Source organism: Mixophyes fleayi, chromosome 6, assembly GCF_038048845.1.
Source record: "Mixophyes fleayi isolate aMixFle1 chromosome 6, aMixFle1.hap1, whole genome shotgun sequence".
Lineage (NCBI taxonomy): Eukaryota > Metazoa > Chordata > Amphibia > Anura > Limnodynastidae > Mixophyes > Mixophyes fleayi.
This window is the reverse complement of record NC_134407.1, coordinates 132511821-132538867: the sequence shown is the minus strand read 5'-3', so window position 1 is coordinate 132538867 and position 27047 is coordinate 132511821. Positions and strand designations below refer to the sequence as shown.

At 40.2% G+C, this 27047-nt stretch overlaps 2 protein-coding genes across 6 annotated transcripts in view; both read right to left on the bottom strand.

Moving 5' to 3' along the window:
• The window catches only part of LOC142094377 (uncharacterized), a 55065-nt gene extending 43032 nt beyond the window's left edge, over positions 1–12033 (bottom strand). The window contains exons 1-4 of one of the 5 annotated variants that reach the window (XM_075176454.1): positions 11951–12033; positions 9934–10287; positions 5001–5109; positions 4704–4874 (exon numbers count right to left, since the gene is read on the bottom strand). In XM_075176454.1, coding sequence (XP_075032555.1) covers positions 4704–4874; positions 5001–5109; positions 9934–10278 — 625 coding nt within the window. In that variant the 5' untranslated portion in view covers positions 10279–10287; positions 11951–12033. Of the gene's footprint in view, positions 1–4703; positions 4875–5000; positions 5110–9933; positions 10288–11709; positions 11903–11923 lie in introns of those variants that run through there. The other 4 variants (XM_075176455.1, XM_075176453.1, XM_075176452.1 and 1 more) reach the window with 4 other exon arrangements.
• A 1688-nt stretch (positions 12034–13721) lies between these two features.
• Positions 13722–26468, bottom strand: LOC142160397 (uncharacterized). The gene is made up of 7 exons (XM_075215299.1): positions 26377–26468; positions 24143–24484; positions 22370–22690; positions 18373–18492; positions 17308–17664; positions 15592–15900; positions 13722–15481 (listed from the first exon to the last, which is right to left on the bottom strand). The coding sequence occupies exons 1-7, from the start codon at positions 26417–26419 to the stop codon at positions 15132–15134; spliced, it is 1842 nt and encodes a 613-aa protein (XP_075071400.1). The 5' UTR covers positions 26420–26468; the 3' UTR covers positions 13722–15131.
• Positions 26469–27047: the final 579 nt, after the last annotated feature.

The following is a 27047-nucleotide window of genomic DNA, read 5'->3' as shown; positions in this document are numbered from 1 at the left end:
AGAAGATTAAGAGAGTTAGAGATGAAGAGGTCTTGAATGGAGGACAGTTTGTTACGGACAGACCTGGAGTTCCAGAGGGCACACGAAAAAGGGAGGGATGAAGAAGAGAAGATATGAATGAGATTGTCAGGGTTGATGGAGCGAGGGGGGGTGAGAGATAGGATAGAGAGATATGGGCCCTTGGCGGGGGCTGGGGGAGAGGATGGGTATAGGAAAGGAACGAGGCGGCATGATGAGAGACAGGGGAATAAGAGAACGGCCGGAGAAAGCGGGGAGGTGAGGGGGAGAAGTACAGAGAGGAGGGCAGCAGAAGGGAGTCCGAAGTGGAACAGATCAAATTAGAAGCGGAGACAAAGCAGTGAAACCAATGTGGACAATGTAAAAGGAGAAGAGTAGTGGCAGAGCAATAACAATGTGAAGTGGAGGAGAATGAAATCACGATCAAGCGGTGTAGACAATGTACAGTGGGGAACAAAAATAAAGGTGGAATAAATAAAATAAATGGATAGGTGGTATGGTGAAATGAATGAAAAATACAGTGAAATGGATGAAAACACAATCTAAGCAATAGAGAGTGGGGAATACTAAAATAAAAAGTGGGAAAAATAGATAAAAATTAAATAAATGGATTGGTGGTATGATCAAATGAAACACAAGAAAAGTCAGTGAGGGCTACAGAGTGCAGGTACCGGGAGAGTTTGGGAGAGTTCCAGGTAATCACAGGAGCAGGAGTAGTTCATGGGGACCAGCGTTCAGGAGCAGGAGGGTCAAGGGTTGTCAGAGATCCGGAGGGACAGGCCAACGGACCAGAGTTCAGATGGACGAACAGCCGTTAAAGCCCAGGTTATGATAACTGGTTAATCTCCTCAAATTAAGATGAGATTTTCCTGCACTAAAGGCCTGTTTAAGATATGGTGCATAAGAACGTGACTTGCTGCCTGGAGAATTGGATCAGAGGCGTTCATATCAAAGTAGCTTGTGTCTGATTGGCTGGAGTGTGGGAAAACCACTGATTGGCCATCTGGTATTGACCTTTTCATTCTTTATCATTGCATCACTGCAAGAAGTAGATTGCATCACTGTGGGTTGTTTGTTTTTTTTCGTTTTATATCCTGTACAACGGAAAAAACCCCCATAAAAAACAAAGAAAGGATCGCCTATGGGTTTAAAAGCATATTACATGAGTAGAAGTCAAGTCATGTAAAAAAAAAAAAAAAAAAACACTGAGCATATGGGATTTTGGTAATAAAATAAAATAGCAAGGGTGTCATAACTATACTCTGCACTTCTACAGGTATAACACATCAGAAAAATATCGGCTTTCCTACCATTTTCTCATCAAATAATCAAAGATTGGATGGGCAATATGTAGTATGTAAACACAATGGTATAAAGTGATACAGGGGAGACCTTATAAGCAAGTTGGTCATTTATTTATATCAGTTTTTCTCCTCAGTGTTCTGTACTGGGAGACATTATAAGTAGGTATGTTCACCGACTCCCGTATTTTGGATCGGTTTTAAAACTTCTTGTTTTGGTTCTGTATTTGTTTTGCAAAAATTACTAAAAAAAAAAAAAAAAAAAAAAAAATACAAAATTTGCCTTTTTTTGTTCCTACATTATTATTAACCTCAATGACACTCATTTTCATTTTCAGTACATTTTGACCACCTCACAGGTCACAATATTATTTTCATCCAGTTTCGGCTAAAAACTTCAGCGAGTTGGCTGGATACTAAGTGACAGAACAAAGGCTCAAGCACACGGCAGTTTACAGTACATCTATGAAACATTTCCATACATCAGCAGAAAAGAAAAGTGGTGCAAGATGGAATTGTCCTTGGGCCCTCCCACCCACTCTTATGTTGGATATCAAAAAGGACAAATACAGTTTAACAAACCAAGCACTTCAGTGACAATGAGTTCCACTTTTCTGGCCGAAGCGCTTGGTTTGTTTGGGTACCCACAAAACAAGCTATAAATGGGCTTAAGGGAATGAATTATTATTGTGTGAGGATGATATACACACTGATGAGGGTGAGGATGATGACAGTGCAGACTGCAGGTGCTGGGATCTAGCTGAGAGAAGGGAGTTTTTTTCTTTACCAATTTTAAAGTTTGTTTTTTGGACTTTTTTCCCTGACTTATACCCAACTATGCCATTGTGCATAAACTTTTATAGAGGACGTAGAAGGACTACTGTACTGTCATCAAGACTGGTGCCAGCAGCGGTTTGATGATCATGTTCTTCCGTTGACTGATCATGATCCATATCGATGGCACAGAGCAATGGTACTGGAGAGTGACAAGAACGCTGCTACCCCTCCTGTGCTTGTGTGAGCAATGGTGCTGGATCTCCGGTGGAGGGATGTACTTATGGAATCCAAAACATGCGAGATCCGATGATGCAACAATGACATTTTGCCTCAATGTCAGATCCAAGGAAGCGGGAAAGTACCGAGCCAGCTTGGCTCGGTACTCAGATTTGTGATATTCTGGGGGCCTGTGCATCTCTAATTACAAGCAAGCTGGTAATTTATTTCTATCAGTTTTTACCCTCAGTGACACCTCCTGGGAGACACATTATAAGCTAAATGAGGGGCATAAAGGCTATAACAGACTGCCTATCATAGTGGAAAGATTGGAAAGCATCTGAGAAGAAAATAGGTATATAGACCAAGTGAACCATTTGTTAATACATTAAAATAAGTTGCATTTACAAACACTAGGAATAATTGAGCAGATAATACAATAATGTTGTCTAAACAATGTTGATTAGGTCAAACAATATCTGTGTCCCCGATATGCATTTCAGGGTAACCTCTTTCAACAGGCAATGTTGAACACATGACACATTATACAAATGGTTCTTATTTATAACAATACACTTAATTTTTGTAAAATTTTTATATATTTTCATGTTTACATAAATTGCACTTTAATGAAAGCCTGGAAAAATAAGTCCTTACACTAAGTGTGTTTGTACTTAGCTGCGAGCTCCAGCCCCTTCCTTAAGACCCAGGTGCTCCATGCCAGGACATGAAAGGTATTCCCAATAAGGAGTAATATCCCAGAGGGGAGTAGACAATGGCAGAGCGATAGAGCAAATTCTCTCACACACTCAAAGGGTCAATTAAGGCTGAACATGGCGGATGCAATTTTTTTTTTGTTAATACGGTAATGCTATATCGCAGATTTTCCTTCGCAGCCCAAAGGGGGTGGGGTGGAGTAGGGAAAAGAGGATTTTTGTGCTTGCGTTAAATCCGTTTCTGATTCCGTCTGGGGGACACTGCTACCATGGCTTATGGAGGGGAGCTCGGGAGTTGGCACCTAGCTAGTTAACTTTTAGCAGACCCCTCCACTCTACAATTCCCCTGTCATCTCCCAGTTAATCAAAAAACCCAAAGGAGAGAAGGCCAATCAACCAAGAGCCCACAGAGGAAAAGCAGAAGGGAGGGATCGCAGTGTCCCCCAGATGGAATCAGAGAAACGGATTTAACGTAAGTACAAAAATCCTCTTTTCTCTTTCATCCAGTGTGGAGGACACTGCTACCATGGGGACGTTCTAAAGCAGCCCCCTAAGGGTGGGACCGCTCTGAAAGCCCTGCTCAGAGAGCACTACAAGCAAAATTTGCATCCGCAGACGCAAATACATTAAACTGATAGAATTTGGTAATGGTTTTAACAGAGGACCAGGAGGCTGCCCTGCAAAGCTGGTCCACAGAAGCCCCATTTCTCGCTGCCCACTACGTCCCTACTGACCTGGTGGAATGGGCCGTAAGTCTCTCTGGCAAAGGACGGTTAGCCCTGATGTAAGCCTGTTTAATGGTTGCCTTAATCCATCTTGCAATAGACTGTTTTGAGGTTGGCCAGCCTCTTTTATTAGAATCAAAAAGGACAAACAGAATCGGTACGCCGAATCTGGGAAGTTCTCTTAACATAAATACGGAGAGCCCTAACCACGTCTAACTTTTCCATAGACTGCTGATCAGAATGAGAAGCCGATGTAAAGACCGGAACCACAATTTCCTGGTACAAATGGAATGCCGAAACCACCTTCGGAACAAAAGAAGGGAGAGTTCTTAATACCGCTCTGTCTTTGTGAAAAAACAAATATGGTTCTTGACAAGACAGAGCTCCCACTTCTGAAAAAAATTAAAAGTTAGTTAAGAAAAAAATAGATTAAAATTTAAATTAAATAGAAAATAAAACTAGCAGTAAAAAAAGCAGCCCAACTCCTTGGGCACCTAGAAAAAACTGGGAGGTGACAGGGGGATTGTAGAGGGGAGGAATCTGTCAGCAGTTGTTAAAAGTTAACTAGCTAGGTGCCAACTCCCAAGCTCCCCTCCACAACCCATGGTAGCAGTGTCCCCCCAAACTGGATGAAAGAGAAATCAGTAATGTTGCGGTAAGAGATATCAAGGAAACAAAATCGTCCAGATAATCTAGTAAACATTTGTGCAGAGCTCATATACTATTTCAGAAGATACTTTTAACACAGACACTGCCTGGCCCATGTTAAACTAATATAGGAGGAGAAGGAGTCCTACTTTTTGAGACGGCCCTGCCTACTGTCGGTGAAGCTTAAGCCCAGACTAATGTCCATGTTCACCAGAGGGCTGACTGAGAAATAAGCTTTCAATCTACAAAAAAAATAAAAAATACTGAAACTAAAAATATAAATGGTTCATGCTTTTAGTTACCCAAGTGGACATTCACGTGGAGGCGAAGTTCTGTGGTGGAACCAAAAGTCTTCTCACACAAATGACATTTGTGTTTATCTGAGTGTCTCCGCATGTGGCGCTTCAATGCAGCCAAATTGCATGAATTGAATGTGCACTCTGCACACTGGTACAGTGTCTTCAGTCCTGGAGCTTGGAAGAGAAAACAACCTAAGCTCTATGTCAAAGGTGTGTAGATGATGTTAAGTATGCAACAGTTCAATCAAACAATATCAAAATGCAATAATAATCCCAACAACTATAGAATACAATCAATACCTGTTTCTTCTATGGTTACAGGTGACTGAGTGATTGAGTTTTCTGGTTCTGATGTTACTTCAGGCACTGTGGTTGCTACTGGCTGGTCTTCATACTCCTGGATTGTACTCTGCAAGGAAAAAAAAAAAAAAAAGTAAAACCAGAGATACACACATTCAAAACATGAGATGAGACCTGACAAGAAAGACAAAAGCCCTCCGCACTGGTAACACAATTCTTTCAATATGATGGAACCCTCTCTAAGTCAAACATTAATAAAATTATTGCAACTAAGTAATAGAATGTATATTATATTAAAATGATGCTGCTGGATAATACATGTATAGATCTAATGGTTTGACAACTTTCAGTTTGTAAATGTGTTCTATTTCAGATTGTCACATAAATGTTACAGCAAAAGCATAGACCAGAGTGTGAGAAGTAACTCAGATAGCCAGTTAATTAAGGAGTCATTAAAGGAGTAAAGAAGATGTGGACCTACTATTTAGGCTGGGTACACTACAGAAAATTTCTCTTGATGTAATATCGCTAAGGATTTTACCAACGACTGATCAGCATTCTGATTAATGTATAAACATTATCCTTGTTTTACAAGATTTGCCTTTAGATCTGTGCTCTTCATCTGTCATAACCATCATCTAAAAAGAAGCGACTCTATGGAGATCTGCCTACACTGCTGGTCGTGAGACACTTCAGAATCTGCACAATATTGTTTCATTGTTTATAGACAACTTTTGTCTGTTCATATAATCAAACGATACGATGTGCTTTGTAACAATAAAACATGAACGCTGAAACATACACACTAATGCGATATCGGACCTAACGGTCGTTTATCTTGTGACTGGCACGATAATTGGGTGAAAAAGCGGTAGTCTGTACCCAGCCTTAGACTGTGTATCATCATCATTTATTTATAGAGCGCCACTGATTCCGCAGCGCTGTACAGAAAACTCACTCACATCAGTCCCTGCCCCATTGGAGCTTACAGTCTAAACTCCCTAACATACACTCTCAGACAGAGAGAGACTAGGGTCAATTTTTGATAGCAACCAATTAACCTACCAGTATGTTTTTCTTTGGAGTGTGTATGTGTATTTGGGGGAGGGGGGTAAATCCTGACAATGGTGCTGAGGATGACAGTAGGGTCTTATAAGATACAGGCAATACAGTACATTTAGGGGTTTAAGAACCAGTTTCATATTGTTACAGAAAACCTGTCCTATGCTCAGATCATGTGACACAACTAGAAAATTAAAAAGCAACTAAAACCACTATTTGACAATAATACAAATGAAAGACACTGCATTACTAGTAGTTTAAAACCTACTTGTAAATAGCACTGACAAAGATATTTTCTCAAATCTGCCCTGAGGAAGGGCATTATTACGTCTGAAAAGCGAGAACCTAAACGCTTTTTCAAGACAACCAAGTCTTCATTTACAATTGTATAAACATTCCTTTTGAGCTTTTTTAATATGGCCATATTGGAATTTAAATACTAATAGCTGTAGTCTAACTTGCATTTTATATAAAATTGTACCTTTGATAGATAAAATACAAAGTGAAAATCATAATAGAGATAGAAGAGAGAGGAACCAGTGGCCAGGTCAGCGGCTTGCTATGTTATTTTTTAAATAGAGCCTTATAATAAGTTATATTTAGATCACCATAACTATTCACAATTCCTGATTTTGGAAAAATTAATAATCTTGGTGCAGATATTTTTCATTCATTCATGCTAAGGGATTATTCTGGAGCAATAATTTACTATTTAATTTTGGTGATATTTCAGTATTTACTTTACCACAGGGATTCTATTTTTCATTCATCTTCGTTTACATAGGAGTAATGACCTTAAATCACCCATGTGCAGTTTGCTTTGCAAATATAATAGCAAAATACTTGTGGATTATTTATTTTTGTTTCCTTTAAAAGGAACAGATTTTTGGATCATATTAAATACATATACTACCATATACTGAATCTGAGCACATAGTCGTGTAGCCTAATGCAGCAGATTTGTCAGAATAACAGTGCTGATATTTTATTTTATTAGGACTTCTGTGATTCATTAAAAAAAGAAAACAAGCACACAAAATCTTTAATAAAATATAAATAAATGAAACAACTCATCCCAGACACCTCTATATAGACACCTTAACACTGCCCAAGTACAATCTCCAAGTGCCACCATACTTATAATCCGCAATGAAACAAATACAATATGGCTTGATGTACTGGCACTGAAAGGTGTCACCCATCTTAGTTCAACATCTAATCAAATGTAAGTTGAACAAAAAAAAATCATTAAGAGTGACAAAACATATGTCCATACAAAATATCTGTGTAATGATCCACACACGACAGATCAGGTTCTTGCTTCCCCCTTTGTGTCCGCACTCACTTGACTCACAAGAAGTAAATGCCTATTAAATTTGAATTCCTTCTCTCTCACATCTGTCCTTTGATTCTGTTCTTTAAATCCTCAAATGCTTCCACTGGATTATATTATGGATCTGATTTTTCAAGGGACTTTTCTTGAAAATCACTCTGGAATAATTGGGTCAGCCACCTGGATTCTAGCCATCGCTTTTACCTCATGCTCTTCCCAGGTATAGAGGCTTACATCCATCAAGTGCTGAAAAGCCACAAACCTAATCAACTGCATGGGAACCCTTACACAAATATTAATTTGTATAGTCTGGGACTCTTAGTGATTTTTACTTTAGTCTTCCTTATGTTTGAGTAGATGTTGGACCAACATGGGTGACACCCTTTAGCTTCAAGCTATCAATCCATATTGTATTTTCTTTAATAATATCATTTACAGAGGGGATGATCGATATAAAAAAATATATATATATGGTTACCTCTTCCTCAAATAAAATTAGTAAGAATATTATGAAAACTCAGGTTCCAACCTTTTTTTCCTATTTTACCAAATCTTCCCCTCGTTGGACAAAAAAAAGTTGATGTAATTATCATATTTGCATTTATCTGAACATAATTATGACATTGTAAATCAGACCCCTTTCTGTACCCTCTCAAGGATGACCACTTATATTTAAAAAAAAACAGTTAAAACTCAACTTATGAGCCCTCTTTTTATTTATATAAAATATCTGCAGGTTAAAGATTGCCACTATAATATTTAAAAATGTTTGGTATGAGGTATGAACTGGTATTATATTTTCATTCTATATAATCATTTTTTGTAGGAGGCAAGCTTTTTTTTGTGTTGTTTAGACATTTGCATGATGCAGACAGATGTGCTGCTCTCTTAAGCACAGAAAAACATACCAAATCACACTGTGCAACAGTTTAGTTTCTTTTTCTTTCACTACTTCTATAAATATGTCCACTGTGCTCTCCATCACTCCTCTGCTGCAAGCTTCCATGTAAGGATGGAGGCACTTATATAACAAAATACGCAGTGACCGATAGCATGGCAGACTTCCTTTGCAGAAACGCTCTTTGGATTGATTCATACACAAGAATAGGACCAGTGATGTCACAGCAGTTCACATGACTGCAGGCTCAGCTTTTTAACCTGTGTTTGATCCCATCAAGACAGTCCAAAAGATGCAGGGTCTGTCTCTAATGGAATGTCCTCAATGCACCACTGAATAATGTATTTTACCTTCATAATTAATCAACGAAGATTTCTATTTAGAGGTTTTGCGCACGGTGGCTTAGTGGTTAGCACTTCTGCTTCACAGCACTGGGGTCATGAGTTCAATTCCCAACCATGGCCTTATCTGTGTGGAGTTTGTATGTTCTCTCCGTGTTTATGTGGGTTTCCTTCGGGTGCTCAGGTTTCTATATAAATAAATGGTGATGATGCTGATGATTTACATTTAAAGGTTTAGTGGTCCTTTAAATATCTCTTGTGCAGGGCTTCTGCCACCTAAATCTGTTATTGCTTAAGCCAAACCACCTCAAATTTATTAACATTCAAGACACTCAGTTGTAGGTCACAAAAGGCATTATATATATGCAACAACTTATGTCTGGTTTAATTGTTCAACCTTTGCAATGTTTGATGAGATACGTTTGCTCTCCATAACCATTTTGCTCTTACTCAATTTGCAGAAAAACATCCTTAGTGTAAGCATTTCCTTCTCTGACATACAACCTTCGAGCAGTCTCCTAATTTCTACACAACAACGATAGGTTTTTGTCACCTTGAACTTTTGCGTGTCAGGAAGGCAAAACTTCTAGAAATTACCAATGAGCCAACCAAATCTTTCACCCCGTTTACAAACTATATTTCCAAACTTCAGATAAATTGGAACAAATCACCACCACAGTGAATTGAATTACCAATTACTAAATGGGCCTCCAGACACCAGGCTGACACTACAGGGCGTGAAAAAGCATCTTGCATTGCAAGGCCAAATGTGTTCATTTGCACGGTAATATAACTCTGTGGATCCCTAAAGTATTTGGTACACACTCAGCTGATAGAGTGAGCACATAGCTGCAGTAACTAGAATTACAAATATAAGTGGCTCCCGTAAAGTGCCTGACCCCACCCCCTTCACTCTCTTCCAATAACATGGCTCTGTACGACTAATAGCCCTGCTAGGTTTATTCTATGCAAGAAAGTTATTAACAACATACACTTATGTAAGACATTTAAGGCTAGCAAAAGACAGAATTTACTTAAGTACTTATAAGTATTAGTGCAAGGTATGTTGGACACCCATATATTATGAGAACTCTCACGTGACTGGGGAAAGGTTTATGAAAAGTAGTGTATTCGGCTACCTGTACCCGACGTTATTGTCAGCATGAGTGCACACTTAGGAATGAACTTCAGCATACCAAAATTTATAGGCAGGGATACAGAAAAAAAAAAAAAAAAAAAGAAGATATTCACATGAAAATTGCAATATAAACAAATCCTATCTAACAGCCGAATACCTACCTGCTGCATGGGCTGGCCCTCTGAATTATCCACAGACACTTCCTGGCACAGAGGCGCAACCTGAGGTTGCAAAGTTTCTCCCAAATCCTGTAATTCAAACACTTGTGTCTGCAAGATCTGACCATCGTCCTCATCTCTCTGTATTCCTGTAACCTGAATACTTATGATAGAGCCATCCTCAGCCTGCACAGGTACCACATGGAATTCAGATACGTTACTGAATGCCTCATTCCCATCTAGCATCTTGTAGACCCGAAAAGCCAAATCCGCCTCATCATGTGTTGCTTGTGTTTGCCAAACAACATCCTCTTTCTTGTTAAGGGTGTCTTGTTCATGCACCTCCATATTGTCACCCTAAAAATAAAAAGGATTATATTTCTTTGTAATAGCATATGTTAAAGAGCAAGTAAACAGAAATGCTCTGAACAGATTGCAGATAATACACAGAGGCTGGATTAGTAATGGTATAACAAACATGCTCTAACTTCTCACAACTATGTTGTCCTTGTCAAACTCCCATAAGGATGTGTCTTCTGCTGTCTAATAGAGCTGCAGTAGAAAGTCAAGGTCTTTCCTTTTTGTGTTAAGTTTGAGGTTCAGTAAACCTTTAAGTTGTGCTTGAGTTTCACAGTTCATTCCCAGAAACACTTCATTCCAAAGTATTTTTCAAAAAAAAATAAAAAAAATTACATATTGCCTGGGACACATCTTTACAATGTGCTTGCTGATCACTTATCACATTCCATCCATGACACAATATTACAGTCGGAGGCTGTAAACACTGTACAGTAACATACAAAATAACTTACAATCTAGAAAATGCATTAACAAGTGAAAACAGGGTGTGAAATGTCTAGAAGTATTTAGATACCCAGCCACTGGTAGTATAACTTTGCAGACACTAGAAGAGGGCAAAGAAAGATAGCTGATGATATCATAAACAAGGACATATTGGCTTAAGGTGCGAGTAAGCTGCCCATCTCTTCTGGTAGTGGGTGTAGAGACTGCAACCAACTGCTGGCTTGTCAATTGAGATTGCTAATAACATAATGGTCAGGGACAGTGGATCCCAAACTTCCTCAGTTCGAGGCACCCTTAATTGTTTCAATTAAGGGTACAAGTCAAAATAATTACCAAGTTGCCCCCACCTTGCTTACCACCGGCCCTAGCCGTGGCACACAGTTTGGGAAACACTGGTCAGAGACATTTATGAAACTGATGGAAAGCAAAAAGTTGATCCGACACTATTTGCTCACGTTTTTAAATACATTTTAACTGTGCATAAGTTTCCATAAAAATCTATCAGTGTTTGCAGTGAAATGGTTTCTGAATCCAAGTGCGTGCCTCCCCGCAGAACCCCACACAGGTGTGCCTGCCTCCCCGCAGAACCCCACACAGGTGTGCGTGCCTCCCCGCAGAACCCCACACAGGTGTGCGTGCCTCCCCGCAGAACCCCACACAGGTGTGCGTGCCTCCCCGCAGAACCCCACACAGGTGTGCGTGCCTCCCCGCAGAACCCACACACAGGTGTGCGTGCCTCCCCGCAGAACCCCACACAGGTGTGCGTGCCTCCCCGCAGAACCCCACACAGGTGTGCGTGCCTCCCTGCAGAACCCCACACAGGTGTGCGTGCCTCCCCGCAGAACCCCACACAGGTGTGCGTGTCTCCCCGCAGAACCCTACACAGGTGTGCGTGTCTCCCCGCAGAACCCTACACAGGTGTGTGTGATGGTCTCTTCCCATAGATCCATACATACATACATACTACATGATCACCTTTGCCCCATAGAACACCACATAGATACCCAGACCAAATAGATCCCTAAATACATGTATTCCTCCGTACCCCATAGCTGTCTATACAAACGTGTGCTCCTGCCCCCCACAGGTCCATACATATATGCCTTCCCGTGTCCATCGCAGATCCCTAAATACATGTGTCCCCATGTTTTCAAGTGTGCCTGACAACGTCAAACCCCTATCTGGGCACCTGTTAGCTGAGGGGACGTAAATTCACGGGTAAACACAGCGGCGGACACAGCTAAGTGCAGTTCTTTAGCAGCCGGAAGTAACCTTACTTCCTGTCAATGGACCGCTGACGTCACCGTTAGCTCATGTCATGTGGCGATGGGCGCACTGGATGACGGGATACACTCACCATCGCTGAGGCTGGAAAGCCTAATCGGTTTCAAGTGCGCGTGCGCAATCCTTTCCCGCCTTTTCTACATATATTGAATAAATGGAACATACAGCTGCTCAAAAATGTGTCGTTTTTGTTTGGGATAACCACGGAAACATACATTACATATCCTGTACATTCTGTTGTGGGGACCACAGGGACAATTCATATTAATGCTCTGTTTACAGTTGGTATGTTTAATACCTTGCTGTAGTGAGATGAGGATGGCAGGTATGAGATGGAGAGGTGGAGGTGACTTGATAATAACATTAGCACATACTTGCCTACTTTTACATCTGCCCTACCTTAGGGAGATGTAAATGACAAGTATATAAACAGAGGTGGCAGTGACTTGAGGTAATTTACATCATTAAGTGGGCTGGCAAGGTGTATGATGACACAATCTGCATTATCACAGCACATTCCTGCACACTTTGAAGGCCAAGCATGTAAGTAGATGTGTGGGCTCCATAGAACCAATTTGTAATGGCCTCCATATGCCATCCAAGGGTGGGGTAGGGTGGGGAACAAATATACACATGTGACTTTTACAGAAGTGACAGGATCCATACAGCAAATACACCCCCTGCTAATGTTGTTGCAGGTCACGTAAGTGCCCACCTGGAAACAGTCTGGTGTCTAATAATGCAGGAGTCTCCTGGACATTCCAGGACAGCAGGCAACTTTGTATTCACATTGAGTAATTGTTCACTGAGGTGTGTGCTCATTCCAAGAGAACTGTTTTCTCTCATGGAAGTCCAGGAGGTCTCACCCTAATCTGGCACGCCCAGACCTTCCCAGAATGTATGCAATTATGCCTTAGGCATTGCGAATAAAAATCTCTAAATTAATACTTGTGCACCATACATGCTTATGACCCACTGCCCAGAATCCTCTCCTCTTTCATTATGAGTTAAATGGGTGGTTGATAAAGACCAAGTAGTTAAAAATAATATTAAAATTAGGGGGGGGGGGTTCAAATTTACAGAAAACGCATCTATGCTGTCCCAGGCACGTGTCTATTTTACCTATAAGATCAATGCAGTCTTGCTGTTTAGTCATAATAAGCCTAGGTTATTATAATATCTAACATGTATAGTCAGTAATGTATATGTTGCAATTATTCCATCATATTTTGATTAGCAGCACTTTCTACATATCTAACAACCTGACTGGAGCTAAAGGAATTTTCAACACCATCTAACTCCTTTCATAATATTGTGCAGAAGTAAAATGTTGTGTAATCCATAGAAACCAGTCACCACAATTTTTCTAGAGCAGCTTAGAAAAACTACACTGTTTAAAGTACATGTACTGCTACTAGTTAGAGTACATTTTTCCTGTGCACCAGTTTTTACAAATGTATTTCATCAATGGCCACATTATTTGAGATTATCACTGTGAGATACCAACTGTCCCCCAACTCACAAAGGCACAGTGGCCTAACGGAGACTGGTTCTAATAATATATACCAAGATGCAAAAGTTTGGACACTCCTGGATGAACTGCATATTTTACTACATCTCTAGGTAGAAAGAAGAAAAGAACAAACTTTAACATTATATATTTTTTGCAGTTTTTTAAATCGTTTATTTGTAGATTTCTTCACACAGTAGACAGGTAAACAACTGTAGTCCAAGATTGCAACACCAAGTTACATTGAGAGTTTTATAACAAAGTAAAAAGAACAAGTCCTCTTGGGGCAATTGCAAAACATAAATAGGTAGAAGAATTTTGCAACAATATTACAATGAGAAACCGTAAAGGAATGCTGGGGCGTGTGGCGTTATATGTAATAGTGAGGGTGTGGGAAAGGGGAGAGGTGGGGGGATGTAAGACCAGGTCTGGGCTCTCCGGTGGACATAGGTCAAATCGATTAAAGCATTATGCGGCCAGCACACTAGGCAGAGCTATTCACAGGAATAGGGCTGAGATATTCTGGATTTGGTCAGATGGTGGATTGGAACTGAATGGACTATTGTAGATGAACCGATCACCCCAAATTTGGGCATATGTATGGGTTTCTTAATAAGGTACGCTGGCATTTTCTTCATGGATGCTAAATGCCAGATTTTATTGAGAAGTTGTTGCCTGGGGGGAAGGGAGGTTTTGGACTTTTGACATTACATAATTTTTAGCATCTTCATGCATAATTATTTTTTACTGGCTAATTTTTAGAGATTGAAAAAAAAAAAAAAATGATGTAGCATGTGCAAAGCTTAAGCTTTTTTTCCACTAAATTTATTAATACCCTTTTTTTAGGCCCCAAAACAGCTACAATGTAGAACAGTTATGGCTATACTTTGTTATATCATTAGATGTGTATGCTGGGCTCAGAACAACTATTTAAAGTACTATATATAGTGACTTGCACCGCTGAATGCACTAATTGTAGCACCAAAGAAAGTCCAGTCCATCTTTCAAGGGGGAGTCCTGTACAGACAAGTCTGGATCAGTTGTGTAATTGACCTCCAGAGTAGGGAAATTTAATACAAAATAGCAGGGCTGGCATGAGCCCTGTGGGTGCCCTCTGCAGCCCCCTATCAGAAGTGGCACCCCCTCAGCCTCTTCCCCACAGGTGTTACACTGCTTCTTACCTTAGCAGACAAGAGGAGAGGGTGGCATCCTCTGCTCCTCAGACTGGGAGTAGGGAGCTTGACTGTGACTTCATAGCCAAGTGCCACATTTCCAGCATAACACTGACATGGAAGAGCAGTAGTCACAGCAGTAATAATAAGGTGCTGGCTGTCTCTTATTTATGTGAGACTCCTGTGCATTGTGTGGGGGTTCTGCAACAGGCATTAAAAATACTGAGTGACTTTGTGTCACTTATTCAGTGCTTTAGGCACCACCTAAACATTGGGACCCCAGGTAACCTAGTTTCACCAAATGGAAGTGCCAGCCCTGCACAGGAATATCCAGATCGCACATTTGAAAGTACACATTTAGATAAACAGACTGCCAAAATCACTTTGCCACCATGAGCAGGCTAAAAAACGTGCAAAATGATTTTATTGTCTTAAATTTTATCAGCAAGATGTATACTTGTGATCAATGGTATCTTCAGCGTGTAAGACCTCTCTTCACAGTTCTTTAGAGCAATGTGCTGAACATTACATGTGAAAACACTCCCATTATCCTCATTCCGTGGAGTGAACTTTAAAATACTACACATAGATTGAACTCCACTGTTACTGGTCACACATACAGAATTATAGACCCCAGCCTCCAGTTGAATACCATTTTTGAACCAATTCACTTTTATATCCATAGGACAAAAGTTACTGATTTTGCAGCTGAGACACATTTCTTCTCCTATGTGGGGAGTTGGAGGATCGGCTGAAATAAACTGAACCTCAGGCGGTGTTCCTGGGGGGAAATGTGGAATGTGCATCATTAGTGATGTTTGCGGATTTGAACTAATGGCATATTTTGCAGCAAACAAGACAAATAGATAAACACTGCAGTGGAAAACTCACCTTTTAAATTGATTTCATAGGATAGTTCCTCTATCTTCCCGAGGCTGCTATGGCTGATCTGACATGTAAAAATCACCCCATCATCATCTGCAGTCAGTAAAAAGTCTGTCTGGCTCCAGACACTATAATAAATATTTTCACAAGGGAAAGGTCCAAACTGAGTGACATTGGTCAGAGACTGTCCGTTCTTCAGCCAGGTTATGGTTATCAGCTTCGGATAAAACTTTTCCACAATGCAGCTGAGAATCAGTGTTTCTCCTATTCGAGGAATTTGCGGCCAGCTTGTAATGTAAGTTTTTTTAGGACGTGCTGAACAAAATACAGCATATAGTTAATTTTAATTCTACAGAAAAAGCTAAATTTAATTCTTAAGAAGACACAAATGTGATGCTCAAATATCCAACTTTATGGAGCAAGTAAATCCACTATTAACCATAACTTACATCAAGGTCTGTGAATTGTTGAACTGAATAATATATATTAAATAATTGTTTGTACATAACTAAATATGTCCATTATGCTCTCTATCACTCCTCTGCAGCAGGCTGACATTTTATGAGGAAGGTGAGGACATGAATTAAATGTGAGCTTGTTAGATTTGATTTGCCGAAAAAGAATAGGCCCCTGATGTCACAGTGTCTGAAATTACTCAGCTTTTTGATCTGTTTCACATTGCATCAGCACACTGTCTTAATTATGTGGGAGGGGCTGCAGATACCTGTAATGGAGGGAGGAGATAATAATGTACTATATAGCAGAGATGTAGTGGAATGTCAGGGTAACTCTGACCTTCATTGTCCATGTTTAGAATTTTCAGTTTTATATTTACTAAACTGCAGGTTTGAAAAAGTGGAGATGTTTCCTATATTATCATCATCATTAATTTACATAGCACCACTAATTCCGCAGCGCTGTACAGAGAACTCACTCAAATCAGTCCCTGCCCCATTGGGGCTTACAGTCTATATTCCCTAACATACGCACAAACACACAGACAGATTCTCGCTATCATTTATTTAGTACATTCTTCAAAATGATAGCTAAAATCTGATTAGTTGCTATAGTCAACATCTCGACTCTTTCAAACCCGCAGTTTACTAAATATACCTCCTAGTCTCTTAAATTTATTTCACAAATAATATTTAAATTAATATGTGACCTTGTTACCCAGTAGGAAGATGTTTTTCAACAAACTCATTTTCTTACTGGCTGATGAAAAAGTCTTTAAGGATATATCCACCTTTTGTGGATTTTATATACTTAACTAAATTATACCAAAAGGGTCACTTCTGTTAATGGAATCCCCTTCCTAGACCAGAACTGTGAACTCAAGCTTGACATTAGATATGCATTACTAGTGAGTATATCTACCACACTATACTGTAGCAGCTAGACAAAATAAAAAAATAAAAACTTTAGATGAATATATTAAGTCCACAATAGATGGACCTATCTTTTAACAAACACTGTAATTCAATAACAGGCTAAATGTATTTCAAACAAAACTTCTGAAGGGAATTAATCGCAAACCCTATTCACTTCCTTTCTGATCAGATGACTAATAAAGCATGTTACCCCAAAATGCCCCTATCTGTTCTATTACACAGGCGTCTGCATTAAACAAATGAATTAAAAAATTAATTATCAATTATGATTTCTGGGACTATTTGGAACAAATGTATTACTGCATATATCAGGTCCAATAGACATACATACCTGCTACATTTATGTGGCTCACATGCCTGGTTTTCCTCTGCAGTGCTTTGTGCTGTACCTCACACACTAGCATTGCTCCATTATCCAGGACACAGGGGGTGTAAGATAACTGGGAAGTCACATTAAACACAGTGCCGTGCTTAGTGACTGGATGGTGTGCTTGGCTTGTTATATCAGCAGGTTGCAGCAGAGGGCCATTCACTGAGTGATCTGTTCCTGGCTCTCCCTTGGATTGATCAATATACCAATGAATGTCGATTGCTTTGGGCCTGAACCCACTTATATTGCAAAAAGCTACCATCTTCTCATCATCAGCATTCAGTTCTGGTAGAATAAGGGGCGACACCAGCGGAGACACTAGGGGAAAAAGGGTCTATGTATGAGTAACAAAAAGAATACATTATTTGTTACATTGTAATCTCAAACATTCCAGGCTCGGCTCTGTGTTACATAGTATGTCTGTGCTGTATATTTAATCTTATCGGTTATTGTTTGTTAGGTCAGTTTCTTCTTGGTGTTTATGAAATACTTAGATTAAAGGCTTATACAATTGTGAGTTTACCTATGTAGTTTATATTATTAAATGCCCACTTAGGTAAGACCATCAGAATAGTTAGAGCATAGAAGTACTAGCTAAAGAATTGCTATATTCCATATATGCTACAGAACTTTAAAGAGAATGGACACTCACCGCTGGCAGATGACTGATGAGGTTAAGCCACAGAATTAGGACTTTACACATACAGCATATTTAGAAGTTTATGTTTGTAAGGACATTTTTTCTGTTAATCTAATGGTTACAGTTTGTCCCTATACTATTACAGGATATTACATAAGTATTAGTGGACAGTGTTTTGCTTAAAGAGTATCCAGTGTGTTTCAATGTATTACATGAGCTGAAATTATATTACAAGTTGGTGTATATCTTTGAGATGAGTTAATTTTTATTAACCATTTTGTATTTAATTCCAGGTATGGAATGGTTATTTCATTCAATTCATTTTGGTGGTACACTGGTGAATATATTCGTTGAGTGTGAACTGTAATTTTTTTTTTGTAGCATACCTTTAGCAAGTAACTTCTGATATAAGATAGTGAATATTATGCAAGCTAATAACAGCAATGCAATTGTACTGACAACAACTGTCGCGATAAATCCCACATCTCCTTGGAGTATCTGCAAAACTGCAAAACAGAGGCAACAACATTACTAATATTCAGCCACTGTTTTTTTTACAAGCAAACTTCAAGATAAAAATTCTGAGTTAGGATTTTACATTTGTATATTTATTGTAGAGGACATTGACAGATAAAGAATACAATTTCTAGTGTCAAAATATGTTTTCAGATCATAGGAAATGTATACTTCCTAGCCTAGCCTATCTTAAAATATACTTTGAACTGCTCATTGAAGCAAGATGTGATCCTATTTGCTGCTTAAAGAGCTGGTCACACATTCAGCAAGTAATCAGTTCGGTACTAATGCTGAACAACTGGATCTTTAACGAATTTAGCCATAAATGTTCACAGCAAATTTGTCTTAGATTTTATTGTTAGGAGGTTGGGCTGAACATAGGATCACAGTCAATGTTTCCTTATACTGTACTTTTTTTTCCTGGTTTTTGGGAAATAACAGTGCTTCTAACTCAGACGTGTCAAACTAGCGGCCCAAACGCATATGTTTTGCAGCCCCGCCAGAATACGCCAGTTTCCGGCGCCCTCCTCCCTTTGCACTGAATGTTGGGCGTGATGTCATCACGACCAACATTTGCAGTGAGGAGCACACAGAGGGGAGCCTCGAGAGAAAGAGAAAAACAAAAGAAAAGATTCCAGAAGAGAAGAAAGAAGGCAACAGAGAGGTAAGTGAAGGGAAGCAGCATGGAGGGCACAGTGTAAAACGGGAGACAGGTGGAGGGGAGCAAAAGCAGCATGAAGGGCGCAGTAGGAAACAGGGGAGGCAGGTGAAGGCGAGGAAAAGCAGCATGAAGGGCACAGTGTAAAACGGGAGACAGGTGTAGGGGAGCAAAAGCAGCATTAAGGGCAGTGTGAAACAGGAGACAGGTGAAGGGGATCAAAAGCAGCATGGAGTGCACAGGGCAGGGCCGGACTGGGACTAAAAATCAGCCCTGGCATTTAAAGCACACAGGCCCACCTCTGTTGAAAAAAATGTGTGCGACAGTGCAGTGGCGGTGCCGCCAAGGGCGTAGCTACATTATGTTGGGGGCGTGGTCAAAATGGTGCATTGATACATACATTATAATAAAACATTACATTTATCAGACCCTCCCCATCCACATTACTCCACCCCCCCAGATACATTATGACACCCCCAGCCCACTGTACTTATCTATGCTTCTGATGCTGCTGACATTCCTGTAGAGTGAGCAGGGAAGCGCTTAGTTTCACGAGATTAATAAATCTCATGAGACTTAGAGCTCCTCGGCTTGCTCTGCAGGCTGTGTCCTGAGCGGAACTGGGAGCACAAATTCCTCCTGCTGACCAGAACTGGATTAAGGCTCGGGGGCCCGGCACTTAAGTCATAGGGGCTCCTATAATGTAATTTGGCTATTAGACACATTTTTGACAAATACACAGGCAATACTGTGTGCACTACTGTTAGGTGCACGCAGTTCTGCCTTAACAAGCAGTACAGTGTGAAGTAGGACATATCTCCCAACTGTTCTTGTAGTCAGACCAAATCCTGACTAAGCGGGACAGTCACCCATCAAATTCAGAACAGTTGGCAGACTGTCCTGGTCTCTCCTACCTGTCTTGTCATGGTCACCACTTGTGGCTGCTGGTGTCTTTAGATCAGTTGCTGCTTGTCTGGATCCTGGAATGTTGGATGCCCTATTAGGAGAAAAAGTACATGAGTAAATGAAATTTAGCCCTGGTGTTAAATCAATATAGCATCCACGTTTTAAAATTAGGCCTCACTGCAGCCACTCATTAAAATACTAGTATTCACATTTGATAAATAAATCTATTTCCCTCCAACTAGCCCTGACATTAAATAGTATTCCCATTTAATAAATAAAAATATTTTCCTCTCTCCAAACAACCCCAGCAAGAAATTAAATAGCATTTAAGTTTAATAAATATATCCATTTCCTACAACCACCCCAGGCATTAAATAACTCATAATCACATTTAATAAATATACCTCATTTTCCACACACAGCCCCACATTCAATTAATAGCTCCCAAACCACCCCAGCATTAAATTAAAAATCCAATCACCCCATCTTAAATTGATAGGCCCCACTATTAAATTGCCCCTCCATCCCCCACAAATTGAATAGCACCCAATAATTAGCCCCTACCTGCAATTCACCATTAGATTAACCAGCCTACCTCCCACATTATATTAAGACCCCCCCCATCCACACATTATAGTCATACACCGATCCCCCCCCCCCCACACACACATTATAGTCGTATGCCCCCCCACACACACACATTATGGTCATACACTGACCCCCCCCACACACACATTATGGTCATACACTGACCCCCCCACACACACATTATGGTCATACACCGGCCCCCACACACACACACACATTATGGTCATACGCCGGCCCCCACACACATACAATAGTCATACCCTGTCACACACAAAACATACTATATTTTCACTGTCACACACGTACACACTATAATCATACCCTGGCACCCACATACTTTACATACCCTGGCACCCACATACTTTACATACCCTGGCACCCACATACTTTACATACCCTGGCACCCACATACTTTACATACCCTGGCACCCACATACTTTACATACCCTGTCACACACATACTTTACATACCCTGTCACACACATACTTTACATACCCTGGTACCCACATACTTTACATACCCTGGTACCCACATTCTTTACATAATCTGGCACCCACATACTTTACATACCCTGGCACCCACATACTTTACATACCCTGGTACCCACATTCTTTACATACCCTGTCACACACACATACTTAACATACCCTGGCACCCACATACTTAACATACCCTGGCACCCACATACTTTACATACCCTGGCACCCACATACTTTACATACCCTGGCACCCACATACTTTACATACCCTGGCACCCACATACTTTACATAATCTGGCACCCACATACTTTACATACCCTGGCACCCACATACTTTACATACCCTGGCACCCACATACTTTACATACCCTGGCACCCACATACATTACATACCCTGGCACATAAACTACCCCCCCCTCCTTCCTTACCTTGTTGTGCGCTCCGCGGCGCGCTGTGCAGTCTCTCCTATCACATAGGACGGCACCTATCACGTGGTGCGCGTCCCATGTGACATCGCCAGATCCATTCATAGAAGAGGAGGGGAGAAGAGGACACGCGGCCACCAGGAAGTAAGTATACAGCCGGCCCCATTTCTCAGCGCACAGACTGTCATGCAGGAATTCCGGCATGACAGTCTGTGCGCTGAGCGATGGGGCCGGCCAGCTAGCAACCGGCCCATCTGGCCATCGGCCCTTCTGGCATTTGCCAGAAGTGCCAGATGGCCAGTCCGGCCCTGGCACAGGGTCATGCATCAGGAAGAAAACATCAATCTTTATTTTTGTTTTTTCTTAATAATAAACCTTACAAAATTGCATATGAGACTTTTTCTTGCGGCCCACCACAATCTTAGACTTTATTTGGTTATAGATTATTTGGCTCAATTGGAGTTTTGAGTTTGACATGCCTGTCTAACCTGATGCAATATATTAACATATGTCTATCTCCGGGCTTTCAATACTTTCGACGGCACACATGTGGGGGAAGGGGCCTTCAGCATGATCTAGTCATGACATCATTGTGAGGAGTCAGTGGTCCCAGGTAACAAAGGTTATGCAGCTGAGGAATTGTGATTTAAAACAAAAGACTGTATTAAGCAGATGTGTTCTAAATAATACATAAATAGCAAGGAACACTCATTTTGGTCAATATTCCTTTAAAGCCTGGCTCAAGAATATTCCATCCCAGTTAACATTGTATTCACAAGGCTACCACTAGTATATGATGTCTTCACTCACTTGCGAGGTGAAGAGTGGTATTTCTTCTTAGTGGCTGCAGCAAAGAATTGTGTCTCACTTCACAGATGAGGACAACTCCATTATCCTCCTCAGAGAAAATCATAGAAACTTGGCTGCTGACAGAAAAGGTTCCATTTTCACCCAGAATTGGAATTCCTGTGCATATATTGCTGGTAATAACTATTTCCATCTCCTGCTTCTTCATAAACCAGATTATTTCAACATCCTGTGGATAAAAATGACTTAGTTCACAAAAAAAGGTCTTTGTCTCTCCACCTGTCAGATTCGGATTCACTGGTGCGAGGTTTATTGTAGGTTGTGCTGTACAGAATAAAAACAAGAGAGATGATAATTGTATTCATCATGTTTGGTGGCCTCAAGCAAATAAAACTGTTGGAATCACAGTTCAGACCTAGATTATAAGGCAATAGTGGAAGTGATCATAAACTACTAGAACCACTAAACGAGATTTTCATCTATAGCAGCCCTATTTTCAAGGAACTTGATGTGTTCCACAGTACATGGTTGCCCCCAGGTTTTATACTCAGAAGTATTAGTTTATAAAACACTATACTGCCGATTGCTTGAACAGAACACGGAAGCAGGTAGCAAGCAATCGCAGCGATATAAGGATAAGTCCGAAATACAAACTGAGTTCAGGGCTGGTTGAGGTTAACGTTTAGCAGCCCAAGGTCAGGGCAGGCAGAGGTTAATGCAAATCCAAGAACAGGCAATGGTCAGTCACAGGAGAAGACAGAGAAATTCAATAAACAATCAGGGTCACAACAAGAAGACAAATCAGGTCAGGATACAAGTAGCACACTAGCTCAAGCAGCAACTATAACCAGGACAGGTGATCAACCAGAAGGATTTTTATGCACAGAAGGGCCAAAGAGAGAAGTTCTGCCTAATTAGCTGCACAAGTGCAGCAAGCTCAAACTGCATGAGATTAGTTAGGCAGCTACTCTCATTCATTGTGGGGGACCAGATTGACGCCCACAATGAAGAGACGTTGGTTGCCGTTTTTTTGACAACCAACTATATTCGAGACTGCCGAGTCCTCTCAGAAATAGGATGCCGGTTGCTATTGCCAGATAACCGGCTCAACGAGCATGGTTCCAGCCGCAGTTTTTAACATTTGCTTTATTATTAAACAACCCAACATGATTTGTGGGTAAAGACAAGCTGTCCCCCCCCCCCCTCCTCCCAATATAGCCAACTCAAATATTTCTAAAAAAAAAAAGCAACTTTGATGTATTGCCCAATCTGAACACCAGTTCCATTGATGCACCAAATTTGCAATCGAACTAGAGCAAGATATACAGTAAAAGTAAATGTCTGGATAATTGCTAATAGTTATGGCATATGTAAATTTTCTTAGTAAATAATCCTCAATATCTTGTATCCTTACCAAATACACCACTGTGGGATAATTGCAGTTTTCTGAAAATGTGTATAAGGACACAAAGAAATGGAATCGCACATTAAGGGAATTCAATTCCCCCGAAGTACCGCAGCGTTAAACATATTACAGTTATTACGGTAATATTAACTGTTAGCAGCTCTGGAAGCTGCGAGCAAAAAGCCGGCGTTAAAACTACCGTAATAACGGTAATAGTGCACAGGCCGCATTACTTTTTCAAGTAACGCGGGCAATTGAATTTCCCATAAACTGCAGTGGATCATAGGGGACATTTATTTTTCATCCTAGTTTTTGGTTGCTCTCTCAGTATTCAAAGTACCATCATTGCACCTGTATTGCTGATCAGTTACCTGCCACTTTAAGCAACAGTGTGGATTTCCCTGCATCGGGTGAAATTATCACAGTGCAGGTGTACTCTCCCTCATCCTCCAGAGTCAGGTCTGACAGGTATAATGATGCATTGCCCATTTCTAGGAACCGGAGATCAACATGGCTTCCTGATCTCTGAGAATTTGTAGTAATGCCATCAAACATGTACACTGGATTCACCACACCACTGCGCTTTATAATCCACTTCACAGCAATATCTTGCAGCCTAACGGGCTCCAGGCTAATAAAGTCACAGCGTAGTAAAATGTCTCTCTGCACTAAGGCCGGTGTTTGCAATTTGTATGTCTTCACTTCTAAGGAATCTGGTGAGAAACAAAGATTATCAATAAAGTTTTTAAGTTTTGTGTATGTTACTACATTTATGATTATTATCATTGATTTGTAAGGCACAACAAAACATATATATATAAAATAGGGACATAAATGGTAGAGAAACTAAAGACAGATGTGAAAAGGCTAGGGTCATGCTTATGAGCGCTTACAATCTAGTGGGAAAAGGGCACATCTGAAACAATAGGAGCAGAGTAACACAGAGTGGAAATTAAGATAGTAAGCAGAATTTGCGTGTTCGTTCCAGAGCATCTATTTTGGATCCGGATATCAAAAGTAAAGAATATGGTGCTTTCTTGCACAAACTGTACTTCTAAGAGCAATACAAGATATATACACTGTGTAAGCACAGGTCACTGAGTAATAAACATTTTGGAGCTATACTATATTATACAACAACCCTAGACCACTAGGGCTGCATGCTGAACATTAACTCCTAGCAGAGCCTGTAACATCTACTCCCATCTTTTCTCTACATTACCAATTCGATTCTATCTACCTTTTATTATTCTATCCTCCACTACTATCTACTTCAAAAGCTATAAAAATCACTTTTTCATAAATTCTCTTTACTCTAATACATGCATCTAGCTAGAAACCAACTCAGCAATCTACATTTCAGCTACACTGGACTAAATCCCCCCCCCCCCCCAGGGCTTACTCCCCCATCTTTCCCCTCTCCGTCCCTTCTGTTGTCACAGGATAAGAATTACCCATTTGACTACCCAGAGACTCACAAGGACTACAGTTATAAAATACGAGGATAACTGGTACACCCAACATTTACTTCCTGATTCTCAACCACACATTTACACATAAAAGATAACCGCACAAGTGGTTTGCTACGTACAGGTAAGCCCTCTCCCTCACCCTCTAACACCCATTCTTCTCAATTACACAGATTATAACACCAGCCATCACTACTTGAACAAGAGCAGTTAGTTCTAAGCCCGCTTCCAATTCTAACATTGATGAACATGTAATCCTTGTGCCTGACAAATTCTGTGTGCAATTATATGTGCTAGGTAAAGATTAATTAAATTAACTTTTGTCTCACATATAATTGTACACTTAGTCATTCTCACTTAAAACAACATGAGTAAAAATAAGGATTATTTAAGCTTTTCGAATAACCTTCATTTCAATGTAATTATTTTATGTTACTAGAAAACCAGATGAATCTATCTGTACAGAATGCCACTGGCATTAGGGAGTGGCTTCCAGCAAAGGGGCAAGGGTTAATATGGTAGATCATATTTACTATGCATTTCTAGGACAAATACCTTGCATGCATTTTGATACATCATTTAATGTTAATTCACAGTGACCGTTCCAGGTTAAGCATATTTTTTTATGAAATCTAATGTGTTCATATTATGCTGTAACACCAGAAGGTGCAAAATGCTGGTTTCTTCACTCTGTAGTGATATACAGGTACTCCTCACTTAACGACCGAGTTCCGTTCCTACGACTAGGTCGTTAAGCGAATTGGTCGCTAAGTGAGTACAGTACTGTTATATGCACCTGCATGTATTGTAATCATTTTTATTGATTCTGAATGAAGAAATAGACTAAAGAAAACTGTATTTTGTTAGTTTGCTTTACATTACATAACACTGCATAACAGAAAATAAACATGTGTACAGTAAAGCTCTACAAACAGCAGCAATTATAACAATGAGGACCCAGGGAGAACCTGGTCGTAACTCCGAGTGGTCATTAAATGGGTAGGTTGTTAAGTGAGGAGTACCTGTATTAACATCCCACAAGGCAATGTAGCTGATATACGGATAGCACCAGACTAGCAGAAACATCGAGGTTAATGCTAAATTATGAATTGTTCATAATATAGGATTACGTTTACCTGTCAGCATAATAAAGACCCACAGCACAATCAGACATTTCATGGTTTGCTGCTTGACACTGCATCCTCTGCTGTTTTGTTTTTATCAAAGGAGAAAAACTGGACTTTGATAATCTGTAAACCGCACCTATGCAGTGAGGAGGAGTCAAAGTAAAATGAGATATGTGCTTGAAATCTAAGTTACTACTATATACACAATAATTATATATATATATATATATATATATATATATATATATATATATATATATACATATATTATTATTATCATTTATTTGTTAGGCGCCACAAGGTATCCGCAGCGCAGCACACAGCACTAACAGTAGACTATACAGGGTGAAACCATACAGAACAATGAACAAAAAGTACCAATACTTCAGAAACTCCGGCTAGTCATATGCAGTAAAGATGGAGCGGAAGAACAGGCATGGAGACAGGAGGGGAGGGGGCCCTGCTCATACGAGCTTACATCCTAAGGGAGGGTAGACAGACCAGGCACAAGAGGAGCCAGTTGAGGCAAGAGGAGAGAAGGGAGGACGAGCAAAGGGATCAAATATACACATTCCCACATGGTTCTATTTAAAACCATATCATTTAGTATTTAGAAATATTCCAACATATTGTGCAGTGCACCACTGGAAAAAAAACACAAACATTAATTAAAGCAAAAA

Excerpts from the sequence above, each read along its gene's own strand:
- LOC142160397 (XM_075215299.1), bottom strand. The coding sequence starts at position 26,419 with ATGAAATGTCTGATTGTGCTGTGGGTCTTTATTATGCTGACAG. Across the intron at positions 24,485-26,376 it reads GGTCTTTATTATGCTGACAG|ATTCCTTAGAAGTGAAGACA; the intron begins GTAAACGTAATC and ends GTTTCTCACCAG. Across the intron at positions 17,665-18,372 it reads TCAGAAGTTACTTGCTAAAG|TGTCTCCGCTGGTGTCGCCC; the intron begins GTATGCTACAAA and ends TTTTTCCCCTAG.